We start from the raw sequence: 17,741 nt of genomic DNA on the forward strand, positions 1-17,741 counted from the left end.
TGGATTTATGACCTGGTCTAATTCAGTCATAGCAAATGAGGCTCAATCTCAGATCCTTTCCTTAGACTGCTCTGAAAGAGATGTTCTATTTTTTCCACTAGATCAGAAGCTAATGAAAAAGAGAAAGTTGGACACTGCTGGCAGTTACCTACACACTCAAATAAAGCAAATAGAGAAAATAATACCTAAAGCAGCAGAGAATGAACCTAAGGTCATTGTAAGAAATGCCTGGGTCTCTGAACAATTCATATCTGAAACTCTCCTTCTACTTCTCTGAAATTTTTAGATGGGTTACTCAGGGAAAAAAATCCCTTTTTGTGGCTAAACAAATGTGATAAACATCCCTATTTCATAAGCTACAAGATGCAAGACATGCAGAACTTTGAAATACTCTTAAGGAGCAAACTTGGTTCATTCACACTGCAATGTAGATTTATTGGAGGGATTAATTCACTGTTAGGTAGGAAGCATAGTTGTTGAACATTCCATTAATGCAATAGCTTGCTTCAAGTTATAAAAACATTATCTTTATCATTAAATAGTAGTGAAAGTTCAGAATGTAATTAAATCATGGTGTGAAGATAACCATCAGAAATGAGTGACATGGCAATTGGGAAATCTTTATAAGTCTTCAAGAACGTATCTCCAAACTCCTTAAGCACAGCACTCGAATTTCATTTTGTTTATCATATTCTTTTAGAGGAGACTTATGACATTTACCTAATTTGATGATGCTGGCTCCAATAATTATTATTATGTATTATATAATTTGCAAGAATTAGCAAATGAGCTTATAGCTTCCAGCCCATCCATCCTCTAAGATTCATGTCATGACCTTGCTATTACAAGACTGGTTGAATTGATGGTATAGATTTTACTGCTTTGGCTTGGATTTTATTTTCACATTCATTAACAAACAGAATTTGTCCTCTGAGGCCACCCCTTTCATCAGGTGCCAAGAAATTCTGCCAAATATAAAGTGAACCTAAATTTTCATTTCAATTCAAGAAAGATTTTAATTTTGTTTTCTGCATAGCTTCACACTTGCCCTTTTCTTTTGCACAAGGCTCTCTACCCCCATGTAAAACACTTATTCAACACACTGCTTAACCTTTATCTGGAATTTATATTCAACTGAAAAATGTTGATAGATGCCAAATTGACTTAATGTCAATAAAACTGGAATGCCATTTTTAAATGATATTAAAATAATTGGATAAATTCAGGGAATTGTTTTAGAAGTAAGCATTTAGGTTAAACTAAAGTATAATCTAAGGGTTATATGTATTTTTCTAACTTACTAGACTTTGTATCAGGTAAAGGAGAATATCTGGTATTTAAGACCTTTGTAAATGGTAACTAAAATTGCCTTTTTCTTGAGTGTTTATAAAGATCAAGAAGATCAAGTTCAGGTAATTCAAATCAGTTTAGATCTTTTACTTAAATAGCCACATTGTAATTATATTTGCTGAAGAACTGAAAATAATTCTTTTCCATAATATAATAGTAGCTGTACTTTTATTTTAGGTCTTGGCAAAATTAAAAATGAATTCACCTTTTTTTGCCATTATGTGTATTTATTTCCTCCTCTACTTTGTATAAAATGTATTCATATGTGTGACTCCAAATTGGTATGAACATGCCCATGTATGAATGTACACTTAAGCAAAGAAGGATAGATGTCTCTAGAGAAGCAATAAGTGGGTCCCCTACTATTGGTTCAGGGTAAACCTATGGACTAATGTAGTTTCAGGGACGAAACTACAATAGCAACAAGTTAATGTCTTTAAACAAAGAAACAAAAATCCCCTTTTGATATTTACTCTGTTAGGTTCCTCTTTGCAGGCTTCCTCTTATGGTTTTGTTGAACTTAGCCCACCCATTCCTGGGTTCACCTTTATAAGAGGATTGTATTTCCTAGCCCCATTGAATCAGGAAGGACCATGTGATTTGATGTGATAAATGAAATGTGAGTGGAAAAATGGCATGGGCCATTCCTGAGCAGAAGTTCTAAGAGCCATTGTCTGCATCTGCCATTTCTCCTTTTCTCCGTCATGAGATCAACATGTTCCACACTGGGGTTGCTCTTTTAGCATGGCTCCTAGAAGAAAGAGTACTTGAACCAGAACTGCAACCAATAAAGAGTAGCCGTTAATGTCAGCAGAAGTTCATCATTGTTTTTGAAAGGTTCTCTAGGTCAGGATTTCTCAACCTGGACAGTATTGATATTGTAGACTTCATAATTTTTTGGTGTGGTGCTCTCATCTATCATCGTAGGATGTTTAGCAACATCATTGGCCTCAGTTGTTACAATCAAAGATGTCTCCAATATTGTCAAATGTCCCTTAAGAAGCAAAATCACTCCAGTTACTATTCTTAGTCTTCTTGTCCTCAAACTGGGGTCCCAGAGCCAGCAGCACCTGGGGAATTGTTAGAAATGCAGTGCCAGGACCTTCTCAGACCCACTGAATGAGCGGTTGTGGGGCTGGAGGCTGGAAAACTGTGTTTTAATATACCTTAAAGTGTTTTTAAACACTTAAATAGGAGGACAACTTGTGTTAGCTGATTGGTAGGTAAGCACTATTGCATAAGGAAAGGGAGCAATTATTGATTTCATTTTTAGGAAACCTTTTCTTTTTCATTTTTAGGCAACTCTTTTGACACCTAAAGTATGAGGACTCTCTTTTTGTGAATCTGTAAGGCTTTAGGGCACAATGCCATAGGCCAGTATAACATATGGCAAGCAAATGAAGTTTTCTAGTTTAAATATATTTCACTTTAGTGCCATAACCTGAAATTTCCCTGGGTCACAATAATTTGAAAGGAAGGAAAAATATATCTTGTTTGGGATTCCCAAGAGTAGTGGCATTTTAGTCCTTTTAATAATGTTTTAATAAAATTATGTTTTTAGAAATCATAATTATCAGTTTCAAAGATTTGTTATTTGTATTAATTTTATTTAAGCCCACAGTAAATAAATATAATTTTTAAATAGTGAAAAATCGAGAATCAGCATTCATAACTCACAGGTTTATTTATTACAAAATTTTGTTACAGGTAATAGCTGTTTTTTCATTTAATTCCTTTTCTGTGTTTGTAAAATAGATCTAAGTATGCTCTACCTTGAGTAGGGGCATATGGAGCAAAGTAAGTTGTTACCACACTTAAAGGTATAGGAATTGCACAATATAATACTTTCATAGAGTTAGGAGATCAGGCATTTCCCCAGTTGTGATTAGTAATAGGAGGTGGAAGATTACAATCAATTTTGCCATATTAGTTTTAAACACGATAAGGATTTGTGTATCAATTTGAATGATTCAATTTAATATTTCCTTGTATTTTCCACTTCTCCTTTTTAATAAGGGATATTTGTGAGCAGAAAGTTTCCAAAAGTTTTTCTTGAATACTCTTCTCCGTAATGGTATACATGATATCTTTTGTACCATATATTTGGTTTTTTCAATAGGTTATTTGTAGTTATACTTGACAGTAGAATCCATTTTGACATAATTATATAAGCATGAAATATATCTTGTTCTAATTCAGACCCCAGTACCTCTCCCTCCCCTTCCCTCTCCCCACCCCATTTTTTTTTCAAAGTTATCCTAAAAGTCAGAACTTCATCATGGTGGCACACAAGTCAAATACAAGATAAATACAAGGAATTTATCTTCTACGATTCCATTTTTATCAAAATAAGAAAAATTAAGCATTTATTATGCAGTGATAGGATTATGGAAGACACGCTGAAAATGCTCAATTTCAAAAGACATAATATGCACTTTGTGTTTTTTGTCACATCATTATATTCTATGTGCTTGACTGTAAACTTCCAATAGTATGCTTTGAGTGAAATATTAGGGGAAAACCTTTTGAGTTATATTTTCCTGTTGCTTTGCAGAAAAGAAAGAAGAAATCTTGATTTTTTATTGTCACACTAGGATTTTACTAAAGAGCCTCAGAATAAAAATCCCTTGAACTTGTAAATTAAAAGATGAGGCAAAGTCTTTCCCTTTAAAGCATTATCTGTCGACAGGTACAGGTATGCTCCATTTTTTAGGTCCTTTACACTCTTGAATTTGATTTGTGCTGTAAAAGCACAAATCCCAACATTCAGAAGGCAGATCTGCCTGCTTCAGCTGCCTGCAGCTACAGAGAATTAGTCTGTCATTCTCAGCATCGGGGAGTGTGTGTTGTGTGTGTGAGCGCGTGTGTGTTCATGCCTGAGGCTGGGGGCTGAGAGTCATTTAAATGTGCAGAGGGTTAATAGTATAGCATCTCGTTCAGGCTTGGCTCTGAAACCTGTGGCATTCTGGGCTGGACAGCTGCTTCCGTGCCTCTGTTTTAATTTAGCAGGATGTTTGCTGCCATGGCAGCCAGCAGCATCCACTGCAGCAGCAATGAAGAGCCATAGATCTGCGAATGCAGGTGGAATACTAAAATGCAAGAGGCTCGTGCAGGGCTGGGCTTCAGTGCTTAATTTCTCCTCGTACTGGGCTCGGATGCGGAGGCTGTACTTGCTGCACTGTGTCAGCTCATTAGTAAAGGGTTGCGGACCTAGATCACTTAAGGGCTGGTGAAAGGCAGGAGGGGAAAAAAAAAAAAGCAAGAGGCTTCGTTCGTGCTTCACTACCTCACATATCGGAACAGAGAAGCAGTCAAGGGAAATGTGGACCCAGCATCCTGCTGAGACGTGTGATTGGATGAAGACTGGAAAACGTAGTTGGCTTCCTGGGCTACTTTTCAGCTGGAGCAGAGTCTTTGATGAACTCTTTTCTGCTTCAGATATATTTAAGCAAAATGTTTGTAAGTACTGCTGATCGGTGAAATGATGTGGCAAGCTCAATTATGGGCAAATGTTTATATGTTACATATGTCCAGAATCTTTGGTGAATGTTTGAGCCTGAGCTTTTATTGAAGTGCATATGTTAATTAAAACCAAAAGGGCTAGTTGCTATTGCAGTGTAAAAAGACAATATGCAGTCCAATTGAAAGGAGGAAGGCACTCGAAGAACCATGCAGCGGCCTGCTGAACTCTCTGTGTTTCGGAGCAAAGAAGTGAGGAGAAAGGGAGCTTGCCTTCAGAAACAAAAGTCTCTGACCAATCTTTCTCTCACCAGTGAGGGGGAGAGGAGACCCACTGTGCGCATTTCCAACTGGTTTGGAAATGCTGCAAAGGCTAGCCAGAGAGAGTCCAGCTATGTGGAGAGGCGCTCACTGTCCAGGTTTCTCTCGCGCTCTGTGCAGTCCCTGTACCACAGCAGCAGCTCAGGGGCCTGGAACCTCCTGCCCGCAGGAGGCAGCCAGTCATGCAATGAGGACTTAGAGGACTGGTCTTCAAGAAGAGGCGTGGAAGGAGAGAGTGATGAAGATAGTAGGTCCGAAGAGGAAAATGTGTCCTCCAAGCTAAGTAGCCTGAGCAGAAGCTGGGCTGAAGAGGAGGGAGAAAACTGCCTGCGGGAGGGGACGGCTCATCTGGATGAGGATGTGATCCTTACCATGCTGGGTGATCTGGAGCAGGCACTTTACACTGACTTACTCGGTAAGTTTGGTTTGCTCCTAAACATGTGTATGGGATTTTAATAAATTTCATCATTTCCTATGAAATTATTTGCATGTGACAAAGATCTGCAGTTTCTCAGACTGATTTTTTAAAAATATGGTTGCTTCCCTAAGCTTTTAAATTTCTTCTTTCTTGAAATGATTTTTTTTTTTGGTAAAGCTGAACTGTGAGCACCAATTGTAAAGTCTAATTGGAGAAAGTAAATTCCAGCCATCTGCCATGGCATTACTGGCCTGGTGTCCAGTACATTCCAGATATCCGTAAATAAATGTTAACATTTTAAAACTCCAAGTGTGTTTTTTACTTAGTCATTAGTGGAGCCTATTTGTTCAGCTTCCCTCAAGGTGACCTTACCTCACACATGGAATGAAGCATCTAGGGCCTCCTGAGTATATTTACTGTGTAGTTAAGTTTGTTCTGCTGCCTCCAAGTTACCTGAATAGATGACCCTTTTTTAAACCTCAGTGACAAGCACCCTGAATTCTAGTAGCATGACAGAAATGCAGGGGCATCTACTTCCTTTTGCTTACTTTGTGTGTGTGTTGTGTGTGTGAGTGTGTGTGTCTTTGGCAAAAGCTACTCATGCATGTGTACATTATATCTATTTAAACTATGAAGATAACCATAAACTGTTTCCATACTTTTCAGACAAGGCCTTTTGGATGATAGGAGACTCAGTAGTAACTTATGAGTAGTCTTTAGCTATGAAGATGCCAGATGATTCTTTAGCTTCATAATTAAACTTTCAGTGTCAACTTTGCCACTTAAAAGAAAAACAACTAAAATGTGAACATTTTGTTATTTTTAAATTCAGTGTTCTGCCAAAATATATTTACATCCTATAGTCCCTTCTTCAAAAATACATGTGTATAAGCCATGAAGCCTACTACATTTTACGTCAATGTGTATTTTCATAAAGGACTTCACATAGGACTCCTTATATGCAAAAGAATTAAGCCTGGCCAGTGATCTCTTTGTTTCCAATTCATGCAACTGATGCTAACTACAGATTTGTTTTGATTCTTTATGCAGCCCCTCCTGTTACAAGATGTTTTATGAGGTTGTCTGGATTGCTTTAGTGAACCAGCTATAGAAGAAGAAAGCTTAGAGAGACAGCACAGGCAAATGTAGCTCAATTTTTCATGTCAGTTTGGCTTTAAAGGAGTAATGTTTCCACAGTTGTCTGAATGGTGATTTCTACATCTGAATACACCAGGTACTCAGACACCCAAGATTTACTTCTTCACTATTGTGTGATTTCTGTGATGAACTGCTTCTGTGATTTCTGTGATAAAACAGCTCCATATAGTACAAAGGCAAGAGAGAGTCTTAAACCTTAGGAATCTTTGTGCTTTTTTTGTTGTTGTTCTTATTGTTTTTTATTTTTAATCCTCTGAAACTGTGGCATCAAATAATATTCATTGTTGGCTTTTAAAATGGTAGCATTTATCTTGTTCTAAGTACCTCTTGTATAAGTATTTTGAACAATATGAGCAGAGTGCAGTCCCCCTTGGCAATATTTGTTGGTTGTTCCATTAAATTACAGCATACTGTGGGTGGGTGTATGTAAGAAACTTGCCTTATTGTGCATAAATAACTTAGATCATTACTGTCAGAGGGCAACTTCTCAATAGAAGCCTGAATGCCATGGTTTTTGACAGAACATCTGCTAATTTTATTTACATGATTATTCTCCTTATCCGCCCCCACCACCACTGGTGCCAGTATTAAAAAACTCAAGTACAAAATACAGGGGAGAGTTCATTCAAATAAATTTGACATGAATAATCATATCTCCAAATAATTAAGCATCCCAATTAAATTCCCTTAATTTGCAAATATATCCAAGCTCACAGCACAGGAATTTCAGATTTTGTGCCACGTGCTTGACTAGGTTCTGCTTATGACTCAAAATGGCCTCTTCTAACTTAGTTTGTAGGCAGGGCTCCTTGAGTTCAACTTTGTTCTCTTGAGTATTTGAATAAATTATACAGACTAGGGTCTATGCTATTACCACATAGGAGAATATTTAAAGTGTTGACTGCATTTTTCTATTTTCCCCAGAACTGTCAGGATAATGCAACTGAATTTCAAATTTTCTTCCAAATCATTGTTGGGGTCATATATAAAATTAGGATTATATTTCAAAGTAAGTCAGGCAGCTTTACTCTAAATAATAACATATGTAATGAAATAATGTACAGGATATAATGCTCTGAATCAGGTTCATTCTGATATAATTTGATTTCTATTAAAAGATGTCAGTGCTGGCAATGTCAATTACAATGTGTATAATTAAAGTCTAAAAAAGGCAGACCCATACAAATTAAATGGTCTGTTTGCCACCAAGTGATAATGCAGAAGTACCAAACTGAGCCTGTTATTCTGTGCTCTACTCATGGAAAATCCCTTATAAGCATTGAGAAACCAATTTGTACCAAAATAAAAAACTCAAGTGGATTTCAGAGTACATCATTCTAGAAAATGGGCAGAAGTCCCTACCATTGTGTCTGATATATCAGAAGTCTCCTTCAGGAATGATAGTCAACTTTGAGATTATGCAATTGGGAGGGGATTCAACATTTTTTGTGACTAATTAAATCTTCCATGCATGCGTTTATGCTTTTATTTATTTAGTAAACATCTAATTTTATGTGTGACTTCATATTCAGCCTTTTCCATTCCCTGCTCCTAAGTCCTCCTAGACATCATTTGAATACAAATTTATAGGACAGTTCAGACTGTGCAATCAGTCCTTAGGGGGTTGGTAAACGCACTTAGTTTGTAATCTTGCTTTTTGTGGGTCATTGAAAACATTTACCATAATAAATATTGCTTTGGTTATTATCCTTTATGACATAAATAAGACAGTGATTGTGGTTTTCTCAGTAATTGTTGGGAGGAGAAGGTCCACATGTCTGATTGCTGTGAGTGGGGCAGTGTCATGAATGGAGGTCATGAGAGGAAACTTCAAAGGAGAAAGGCAGGCTCTGGTATTGAACATGAGGGAAACTACATAGCCAAGAATTCAACTGGGGAAATGCAGGATGCTAACTAGAAAAAGGCCATTTAAGTAGAAACAGCAAATGTAAAAAAAAAAAAAAATATTTAGTGAAACAATTGTCTAAAACTATAAGTTCTTAAAATTAATATTAAAAAGATATTGAAATTAATTCAAATGTCAACTTTAATATTATGCAAGCAGTTGAGATGCAGCCTGAATATCTCTTAGATGTTCTCCCAGAGGGAAGGGAATCAGTGAGGGGTGGCATGTGATGGTGTTATCTATCTAGGACCTTGTCATGTGACTTGCATTTCCCCTCCCTCCAGAAAGAATCCTCTCAGTACTGTTATACTTTTAGGATTTGCATATACTTTTATGTCTTGCCTTCTCCTAGAATCTAAGATTTTTATACTGAAATGGGTTTAGTTCTCCAGTTTCCCCCCTCCTTCACTATTTTTGATCCAGTTTAAATAAATCACTTTGTAGCCCCAGCCTTCCCTTTGACTATAATGATATTTTTTCCTACTCTTTATAATTTTCCTTATAAAACCTTTCTTTGTCTTCAGAGTTCTTCCAGATTATTTGAAAGTGAAAGATGGACTTATTGATAACTATTTCTCAAATACACTACATCCTGTTAAGAGGAGAAGGAGGAGAAGAATTTCCAGGGAGAATATGGTCAGAAACTCCAGCATTGTTAACAGTTCTCAGTTCTGAAAAAAAAAAAAAAATGTTAATCTATGGGATTAGAGACTTTATGACTTGAGTTAGTGTAGGGAAAGTTCACGCCACGCGTGGGAGGTCCCAACATGTATTTACTTGAAGTTATTCAGTCCTTCCCAAGTTTGAAATAATGCTATTATAAAGCATATTTTAATTGTTCAAATAATTTGTAAAATAAAAGGAACAGATTGATAGACTGGCTGCAGAATGGCAGCTGTTTTTGGCAAACGTTCAGGTGAGGAATAATGAGCAAAGTAGTGATGTTTGGCTGAAAAAGATAACAAAGGAATTAACAGTTGTTCTTCCAGATTTCAGTGGCTGCCATGTAAAGATAATATATTTTGTCCATTTGGTTTCAGTGCCACCGGGGCTACTGGATAGAAGTTAAAGGGAGACAAATTATTTATTGCTCATTCCCCTTGAATATTTTCACAATGAGACTGGTCTAATGTTGGAAGGAGAGGTGGAGACCTCTCTGATGATGAAGGTTTCAGACAGACACTGGGGGCCAAGCTCCCCATGAGACATAAATCAGTTCTGTGGCTGACAGTTAAGACCATCTCTGAAATCTTCACCAACACTGTGATTATGAATGTTAAATAGGCACATTTGTTATGTTTTTAAAAATTATGTTCTGAATGCTAAGAAGGTAAATTAGCAGGACGAGTAGCTGCCTAGATGGTGAAGGTGTATAATAGATATGCGTATTGACTTTTCTGATAATTTCATAGTATAATATAATGGATGCTCTCCACCCCACTTTTCTTTCTCTTTTTCTTCTATCCTATTTTTATTCCATTCCTTGACTAACATCTCCTGGCTTCTTCTTCCTCCTGCTCTGCTCTCTTCCTTGTCCCTCTATTTAATCATATTAATGTTTCAATTCTTCCTTTTTTCCTTCTCCCTCCCTCTCTTCATTTCTTCTTTTCTTCCTTCCTGGTCATTTTTTTAAGTTACCATCCCTCTCAGCCCACGTGGAACAGAAGAAACACTACGTTTCCTTTTTCTTTTCATGTTCTTCTTATTATCTAGACCCACCAGCTTCAAATGGAGGCTTGACTGGGGAGTATTTCATGTTCATAAACAAAATGGTTTAATGGCAGGTGTGGTATTGAGCAGACCAGCATTGAGCACAACCACAGAGGGATTTGTCTCATACCCATTAGACACATACTTGGGTTTCAAGGACTTTACTTGAATTCTGGTGTCCCTTTTTATAGGTTTTGGTAACCTATAAAAAGTGGGGAAGAATTAAAAATAAAATCATTCAATGTCATGAATCTTGGTCCATGAGTCTAATAAAATTAAAAACTTATGACAGCTATTTAGCTTCTATGGAAAAAGGCTGCTGGTATATTCTCCAAAATATAAATGTGTACTTGCTTACATAGGTAAGTTTAACCCAACCATTCTGAGTATTGGTCATTATTGAGACAACTAAGATACAAGTAATCTTTTGTATCATTAGATTTTAGATTAAACTCAGTGTCTTTCTGAGTGACTGTTTTTGCAGTGATAGACCTATAAGTATTATTGTGTTTATTCTACTTAAATGTTACTACTTATGAGATTACATTTGTTTCTGTTCACATTTTATTTGTAGAAAGAAGAATTCTAATTTTCAGATGATAAGAGTTATTTGGAATTTCCTATCTTTTGACTTCTAAGAAGAGGGTTTATATTACTTACCTATGTATACAATTATCCTAAAATAAGTAAATGGCATGAATAACAAATTTATTATTATGCTTCTCTTCCAGGTGAAGACCCTGAAACAAGAAGAATGAGAACAGTTAAAAACATTGCAGATTTGAGGCAGAATTTAGAAGAGACTATGTCCAGTCTTCGTGGGACCCAGATAAGCCACAGGTTTTCCTCAATTCTGTGTCTCTTTACACCAATAAAGAAAAAAACAATCAAAATGAAGCAATTCATTTCTCTAATAATGATATAGAAAAAGTTTCACTAATCTTTTACTGTTTTCTCATTTGAATTTTACATGATAATCAATTAGTGATAATCCTTGAACTGAAAATTTTCAGCATATACCCAGGGACTATTTTCCATATCCATCTCTTCTTCTGTTTAATTTCCTGTTCAAACTTAATTAGCAGGTGCAACTACCCCATCACTACTAAGAGTTTCATTCCTGTCCCAGAGAAGAGTTGCAGAAACTACAACTGAAATATGCCTAGGGAGGAGTGATAGAAATCATTCAAGCATGATTGCAATTAATATTCAATATAGGTCTGAGAAGGTTACAGTGGGTTCAACTTAGAATTTGTTGGGAAAGTGCAACAAATTTGTTTTTATCTAAAATGTAATGATCACCTTTCCTTTGGAAAAAAAAAATTGCAAATGAATTTCCCTTCCCACATTTTGATATCTCCAGAGGTAATTAAAATCACAAAATGAGTAATTTAACTTTCATGAAAGTGGTATGCTGCTAAAAATTACTCTCAACTCTGGTCTTGGGGCTGGGGATATAGCTCAGTTGGTAGAGTGCTTGCCTTGCAAGCACAAGGCCCTGGGTTCGATCCCCAACAACTCTGATCTTTTCTCGTCTTCATGCACTTTTGGTCTGTGACCCTAGGGAACCAGAGGCTGGTTATCTCTCCCTCTTTATTTGACAGCACGCTGGAGACAACTTTTGACAGCACCGTGACAACAGAAGTGAACGGAAGGACCATACCCAACCTGACAAGTCGACCCACTCCTATGACCTGGAGGCTGGGCCAGGCATGTCCTCGCCTGCAGGCGGGAGATGCTCCCTCCATGGGCGCTGGCTACCCTCGTAGTGGCACCAGCCGGTTCATCCACACTGACCCCTCGAGGTTTATGTATACAACGCCTCTCCGCAGAGCTGCTGTGTCACGGCTGGGAAACATGTCACAGATTGACATGAGTGAGAAAGCCAGCAGCGACCTGGACATGTCTTCTGAAGTGGATGTTGGTGGATATATGAGCGATGGTGATATTCTTGGGAAAAGTCTCAGGACTGATGACATCAACAGTGGGTAAGTGGTCCTGGTCTCAGCAGCACTATGTGGGGAGGGGAGCCGGTCTCCTGGGTTACATTCACCATGAAAACATGGGAGTTCACTTACCAGGTCCTTGGAAAAGACTAGCAACTCAAGGTAATCTGGGCTGTTTCAGAGTCTTTCTTCTGTTCATACATAGAAAGTAAAATATCTAGCTTTTCTATAGATTCTTTTCATTTAAACCAGTAAATTATCCTTTGGTTAGTTTACAGAAATCCATGTGGTATGTGTTTTTCAGAGTGGTTTTCACGTGCTCTCAAGTAACAGATTTTGTAGTGAAGGACGTGGGAAGAAGACAGGAGGAGCTTTGCTAAACTGCCTGACTTTCCTGTTTGGCTAAGGTTGCCTTCTAACAGCTTTGAAGAGCAAAATATTTTCTAGCATTCTTTGATTATATGCTTCCAATCTAAATTGAGGGAAAAATAATTTTCAAGTAGAAAGTTTCGATCAATATATTCTCCTTCAATGGTATTAGATTTTTAAATACTTTGTCTTTGTTTTCCTTCTGTTTCCTATTATATGCTCCCCAAAAATGTTGTGATGATAAAGTTTGTAGGGTATTTTGGCAGTTTGGAATCCTTGTTTTAATCAGAGAATGAGCCCTGATGAAGGCAATAGAATATTCTTTTAAACTGTCCTGTATTAATATAGTAATCACCCTTTTGAGCACTTTCTGATATGGACCATACTTTTATTAAAGTGTTTTAAAGATATTGTTTCATTTAATCTCCCCTCCAGCAATCCCTTTTGGGGAGGATATTTTCCTGCATTTTTATAGATAAAGTAACTGAACCAAACGGTGTATAGGAAAGCCCAGCCTTGCCTTAGAACCCAATTATATATGACTTCAGAACTGAGGCTCTGTAAACTATGGAAAAGTCTGCTAATGAACTTCACCTGTAATTTTCATATGAGTCTGGGATTTGACCTACCTGTTATCTTTGTTCCTCTTAGAGAATGGGTATAGGAAAACATTCTTCCATCTGGGTAACCTTCCCTGACTTTATTTATGGAAAACTTATGTTTGAATGGTGACAAAACCTAAATAAAAACACAAAAGAGCTTTTGATCACATTTATAGCTCTGCTCTGGTATTCTGGTATCCACCCTACTGGAGTTTCAAACAATTTTAGAATGAGGGAAATGGATGAGGAGGAGAGTAGATTGTAGTTTGGTTGCTGCTGGAATCAGAGTGGCAACCAAATTCCTTTCTACCATTGGACCCCCTTGGAAACTTGGAATTTGTGTTATTCCAGTTCTTTTATTTAATTTCCATGGAAATCACAAACGACAATCTTGCACCTCGTGCCTTTTTGAAGCTTGTCTAATACATTTTCTCTGTAAGATACCTCACAGTCTTCTTGCACTTAGGAACGCAGATGGCACCTCTGCACACACCTGGAGGGCATTTTAAATAGCAAGATCTCTAAGAGAAAGGACCAAAATGTGAAAAGGTGGCACTAAATAGATCATGAATAGGACATTTTTGGTGGTATGAGAGCTGAAACAATCAGGCTGTGTCCCCTTGTTTGACCTCAGCTGAAAACCCCTGAGAAGAATTTTCCACTTTTCTGCACATGTCCAGGAGTGACTATGAAAGTACTGCAAGTATTGATTTTCATTGTACAAATAAAATTTATAAAAGTAGTCATATTTTGTGAATGATGAGGATTGAGTGCATTTATGCACATGGTGTATGCAGCTTAAATCAGAAATCAGAGGGCATCCACAATACAACATGTGAATGATTTTGAGTGATTCAGATAGATAAAAACTGAGCTAAGAGTTCAGAATAAGGAGAAGTGCTAAACTCTGGTGCGAAATAGAAAGGAGTTTAGTTCTGTTTCCTGATTTAAATAACCATAAATGAAGAAAATATGTTAAAAGAGAAAATTTGTAAGAAAAGTTTAAACACCAAAGGTGAAGCCAATTCAGTAAATTGATAAAAAGATAATTTTCTGAACCAGTGGGAGAGTTGGGTCAAATGACATTCAGTGGCCTTTCTTTTAACTGAAAGGCATGGAAGACAAATATTTAAGGACAAATTCCAAGAGTTAGGGACTGTCACGACAGGCCTCAAGATCATCATGGTAGGAAGTTCGAACTATGTACTATCAACAATGGAAGCTGGTACTTCATAGAGATTATGAAATAGTCACAGAATAGGACATGAAAATGGTGATGGTTTTTGAAAGACTGGTTTGATGGAGACACAGAAAATGGCTTCAGGTGAGAAGTTCTGGGGCTAGATTCAGAAATTATTTCAAGAGCTCAGATTCAAGGTTAGAAGGCATTCGTGGGAATAAAAGGAGAAAAATAATTGAGAAGGGAGGCACTGGAAAGACAGATGTACAGGAATGATGATAGACTCCTCATAAAAATATATGGGAAGCAAAGAAATCAGATGAGATACCTATGTTGTAAGCACAGGAGATGGAAAAGGATACCATTAAAGAAAACAGAATGAGAGAAGGAGCTGATTTTTTTTTTTTTTTTTTTTTTTTTTTGGTGAAGAGAGATGACCAGCACAGAGTTAGAAAGGCAGAGTTGGAGACAGTGGGTTATAAAGGGTGTTTGTGAAAAAAGCAAAAGTAGTGTCCAGGAGAGGGATATGTCTCATCTCAGTAGAAGATTGTGGACATTATGGGAGGCGTGAGACCTCCTGGGGAAAGAATGTACAGAGAAGAGAAAGCATAAACTACATATGTGTAGTGCAGTGGTGAACAATAGAGACACAGTACTTACCTCACAAAGTTCACTTACTAATATTTTTGTACTTGTATAAATGCTTATTTATTCAATAAGTGAATAAATGTGTTTTCATGCACACAAGTATTCTAATATAAGTAGCTGATTTTAAGAACTATTTTTAATCCCTGAGTTCTGCATTAGTAATGGCTATCATAGGCATACCTTACTCAGAAACATTCAGTATTTTCTAGGACACTATTTATATTAGTTAATATTAATTTTGGTAACAGAAATCTAAAAATTTCAGTAGCATAGCACAAATAAGCTCATTCTCCTTCACATAAAACCCTCTCTGGTGTTTTTGACCTTCAGTTAGTGCAGGTATACCATACAGAGAGTAAGACAGATGGTAATTCTACTATTATCTAGTCAAGTTTTCAGAGTCACCTTGGACATTGATATTCAGTAAGATGACAAAAGAGATGAAGCACCATGGTGTAAGAATATTCTGTTTACACCATGCCTGGACATTTTGCAGATGAATTCTATCCACATTTTCTTGGTCCAGAAAATGGCCCGGCCACATCTAACTATAAGAGAGGCAAGGAACTATGGTTCAGCTGCGTGCACAGGAGGAGAAAGTTGGTCTGATGAGACCTGGCCACTATGCTGAATTTGCTATTGAGGAAAACAAAAATGTTTAGATCCTTTGTCCTTCCTGACTTGTTTCATGTCTACTTTGAAATCTGCTTCATACTTCTGGACGCCTTCATTTTTGTTCCTATAAGTCTTTCAAAGGATGCCTTGGAGAGTCTCACAAAGGAATCTCTTTAAATGGACAATCGGTGGCCCACATGTTCCATGTTGACCAAGCACAAATACCCCAAATCCTGTCTGAAAGCTTCCTCTGGAGATATTTACCTTCATGGGCTTATATATTTTTCTCTTTTCATGGGAGAGAATGAAGTTTAAAGCACAAGTCAGTGCTGTTTCCTGTGTGGACATGACTAGACATGGTTGACAAAGGATGGGGATGGTCTCAGCTCAAGGGTGTTTGGAGGAGAGCCAGGTGTGTGGCGTGTTGCTCACCAGTGTATGTAGTGTGCCCTCGTGGGCACCTGTAGGAGGCAGCCCAGTACCTCAGCCTAGAATTTAAAAATGGGGAGATGAAAGGACAGGAGCTATCCCAGGAAACGTTTAAATTGATGGTATTTTCTTTAAGTCAGAAAAGAGGCTTAGAAATGTCTGTGCTATAACTCAAAAAAGTATTGAATCAAGAAGTTCACTTTCTCTTGATATTTTTTAAAAGTATGTTTTACTGTGTAAAGGAACAAAAATCTTAATAGATAAAGTAAAAAAATGAAGATGTTTGATTTAGGTTATTTTTTTCCTCATGTAACCATAAGAATGCATGAAGTCAGTACAAATGGGAATGAAGTTTCTTTTTTTTTTTTTCCATGTACTCTAGGTAGAAATAAAAAAAATCACTTGATTGGTATTCTGAGAATTCAAAATTTCTTGAAGCATGCAAAAGCTTATCTCTTTCTTCTCTATTTGAAATTACTTTACACACTTGGGGATGCAAATCTCTCAGTAATTAGGAATTAGTCAGAGGAAGGCCTCTTATTTATAATGAGTCTGAAAAAGTCTCCATTTATAAAGAGAAAAGGAACACTGGAAAATTAGGAGAAAAGTTACATACTTTAATTGGGTGGAAATTGAAGTTACCTTTAGGCATCATGGTTTTAAATAGTTACAAGCAATGCATATAACCTTAAATTAAAATTCTCCTCAAGTCACATGACTCAAATACAAAATAATCTAAGAATTCTGAGGCATGGAATTTAAAAAGGCTTTAGTCTTGCCTCTGCCTTTTGCCTCCTCAGTTCTCCTTTAGTAAACTTTGAATGACTGAAATATGTGTAACAGTGAGAAGATCAGTGTACCTGAGCTAGGTTAAAAGTACTTCTGGTGAACCACAGATTCCTAATCTTAATTCTTCCTCTGATTTCATCCTCAATGTGAGCCATTTTTGGTGAAGATAGAAATTTTAAAAATAATTTTGTTTTTTAGTCTTTGATGGATCTTTATTTAATTAATTTATTTATTTATATGTGGTGCTAAGTATGGAACCCAGTGCCTCACACATGCCAGGCAAGTGCTCTCCCACTGAGCCACAAACAGCTGGTAGTACTGGTCAAAATTGGCATATTATTTATTACATTCTGTGCAATGTTTTACACTCGATCAATCCATGGATACATCAGCCTATAATTTATACAACAGCACAGATAGCATGAAAAAATGCCTCCTGTCGCAAATGTGCTAAGAAAACTATACTAATAATGACCGACTGCTCTGAACCTTTTTTTAATGGTTGCATGAAAAAAAAAAAAAAAACTGATCCTCAGAAAGAAGCTTGTACCTGTAGACATGTAGACTATCTCTCATTGAGTCACTATGTCATGATGTTTAAGAGTACAAACTGGAACCAGACTAGAGGAAAGACAAAGAAAGAGGAAAAGATAATTAATTACAGCCATGGTGATAACAGGCTCCCGAGTCTAAGTAGTTAGAAGCAAACAGCCAAGAGTCAAAAGACCAGCAAGGTATCGGGTGTCAGCATTTGTATAAGAAGACACAGAGGATAGCAATGGGACATCCCATAATACTAAGAGAGAAGAAACTTAAGTAGCAGACAGAAACTGACTTAAAA

The 17,741-nt window shown here is 37.0% G+C and overlaps 1 protein-coding gene across 1 annotated transcript in view; it reads left to right on the forward strand.

Annotated features, from left to right (window-relative positions):
• The window catches only part of Nav3 (neuron navigator 3), a 707,491-nt gene that overhangs the window by 552,377 nt on the left and 137,373 nt on the right, over positions 1-17,741 (forward strand). The window contains exons 11-12 of the mRNA XM_047549063.1: positions 11,054-11,162; positions 11,927-12,310. Coding sequence (XP_047405019.1) covers positions 11,054-11,162; positions 11,927-12,310 — 493 coding nt within the window. The remainder of the gene's footprint in view (positions 1-11,053; positions 11,163-11,926; positions 12,311-17,741) is intronic.

Source organism: Sciurus carolinensis, chromosome 4 (assembly GCF_902686445.1).
Source record: "Sciurus carolinensis chromosome 4, mSciCar1.2, whole genome shotgun sequence".
Classification (NCBI taxonomy): Eukaryota; Metazoa; Chordata; class Mammalia; order Rodentia; family Sciuridae; genus Sciurus; species Sciurus carolinensis.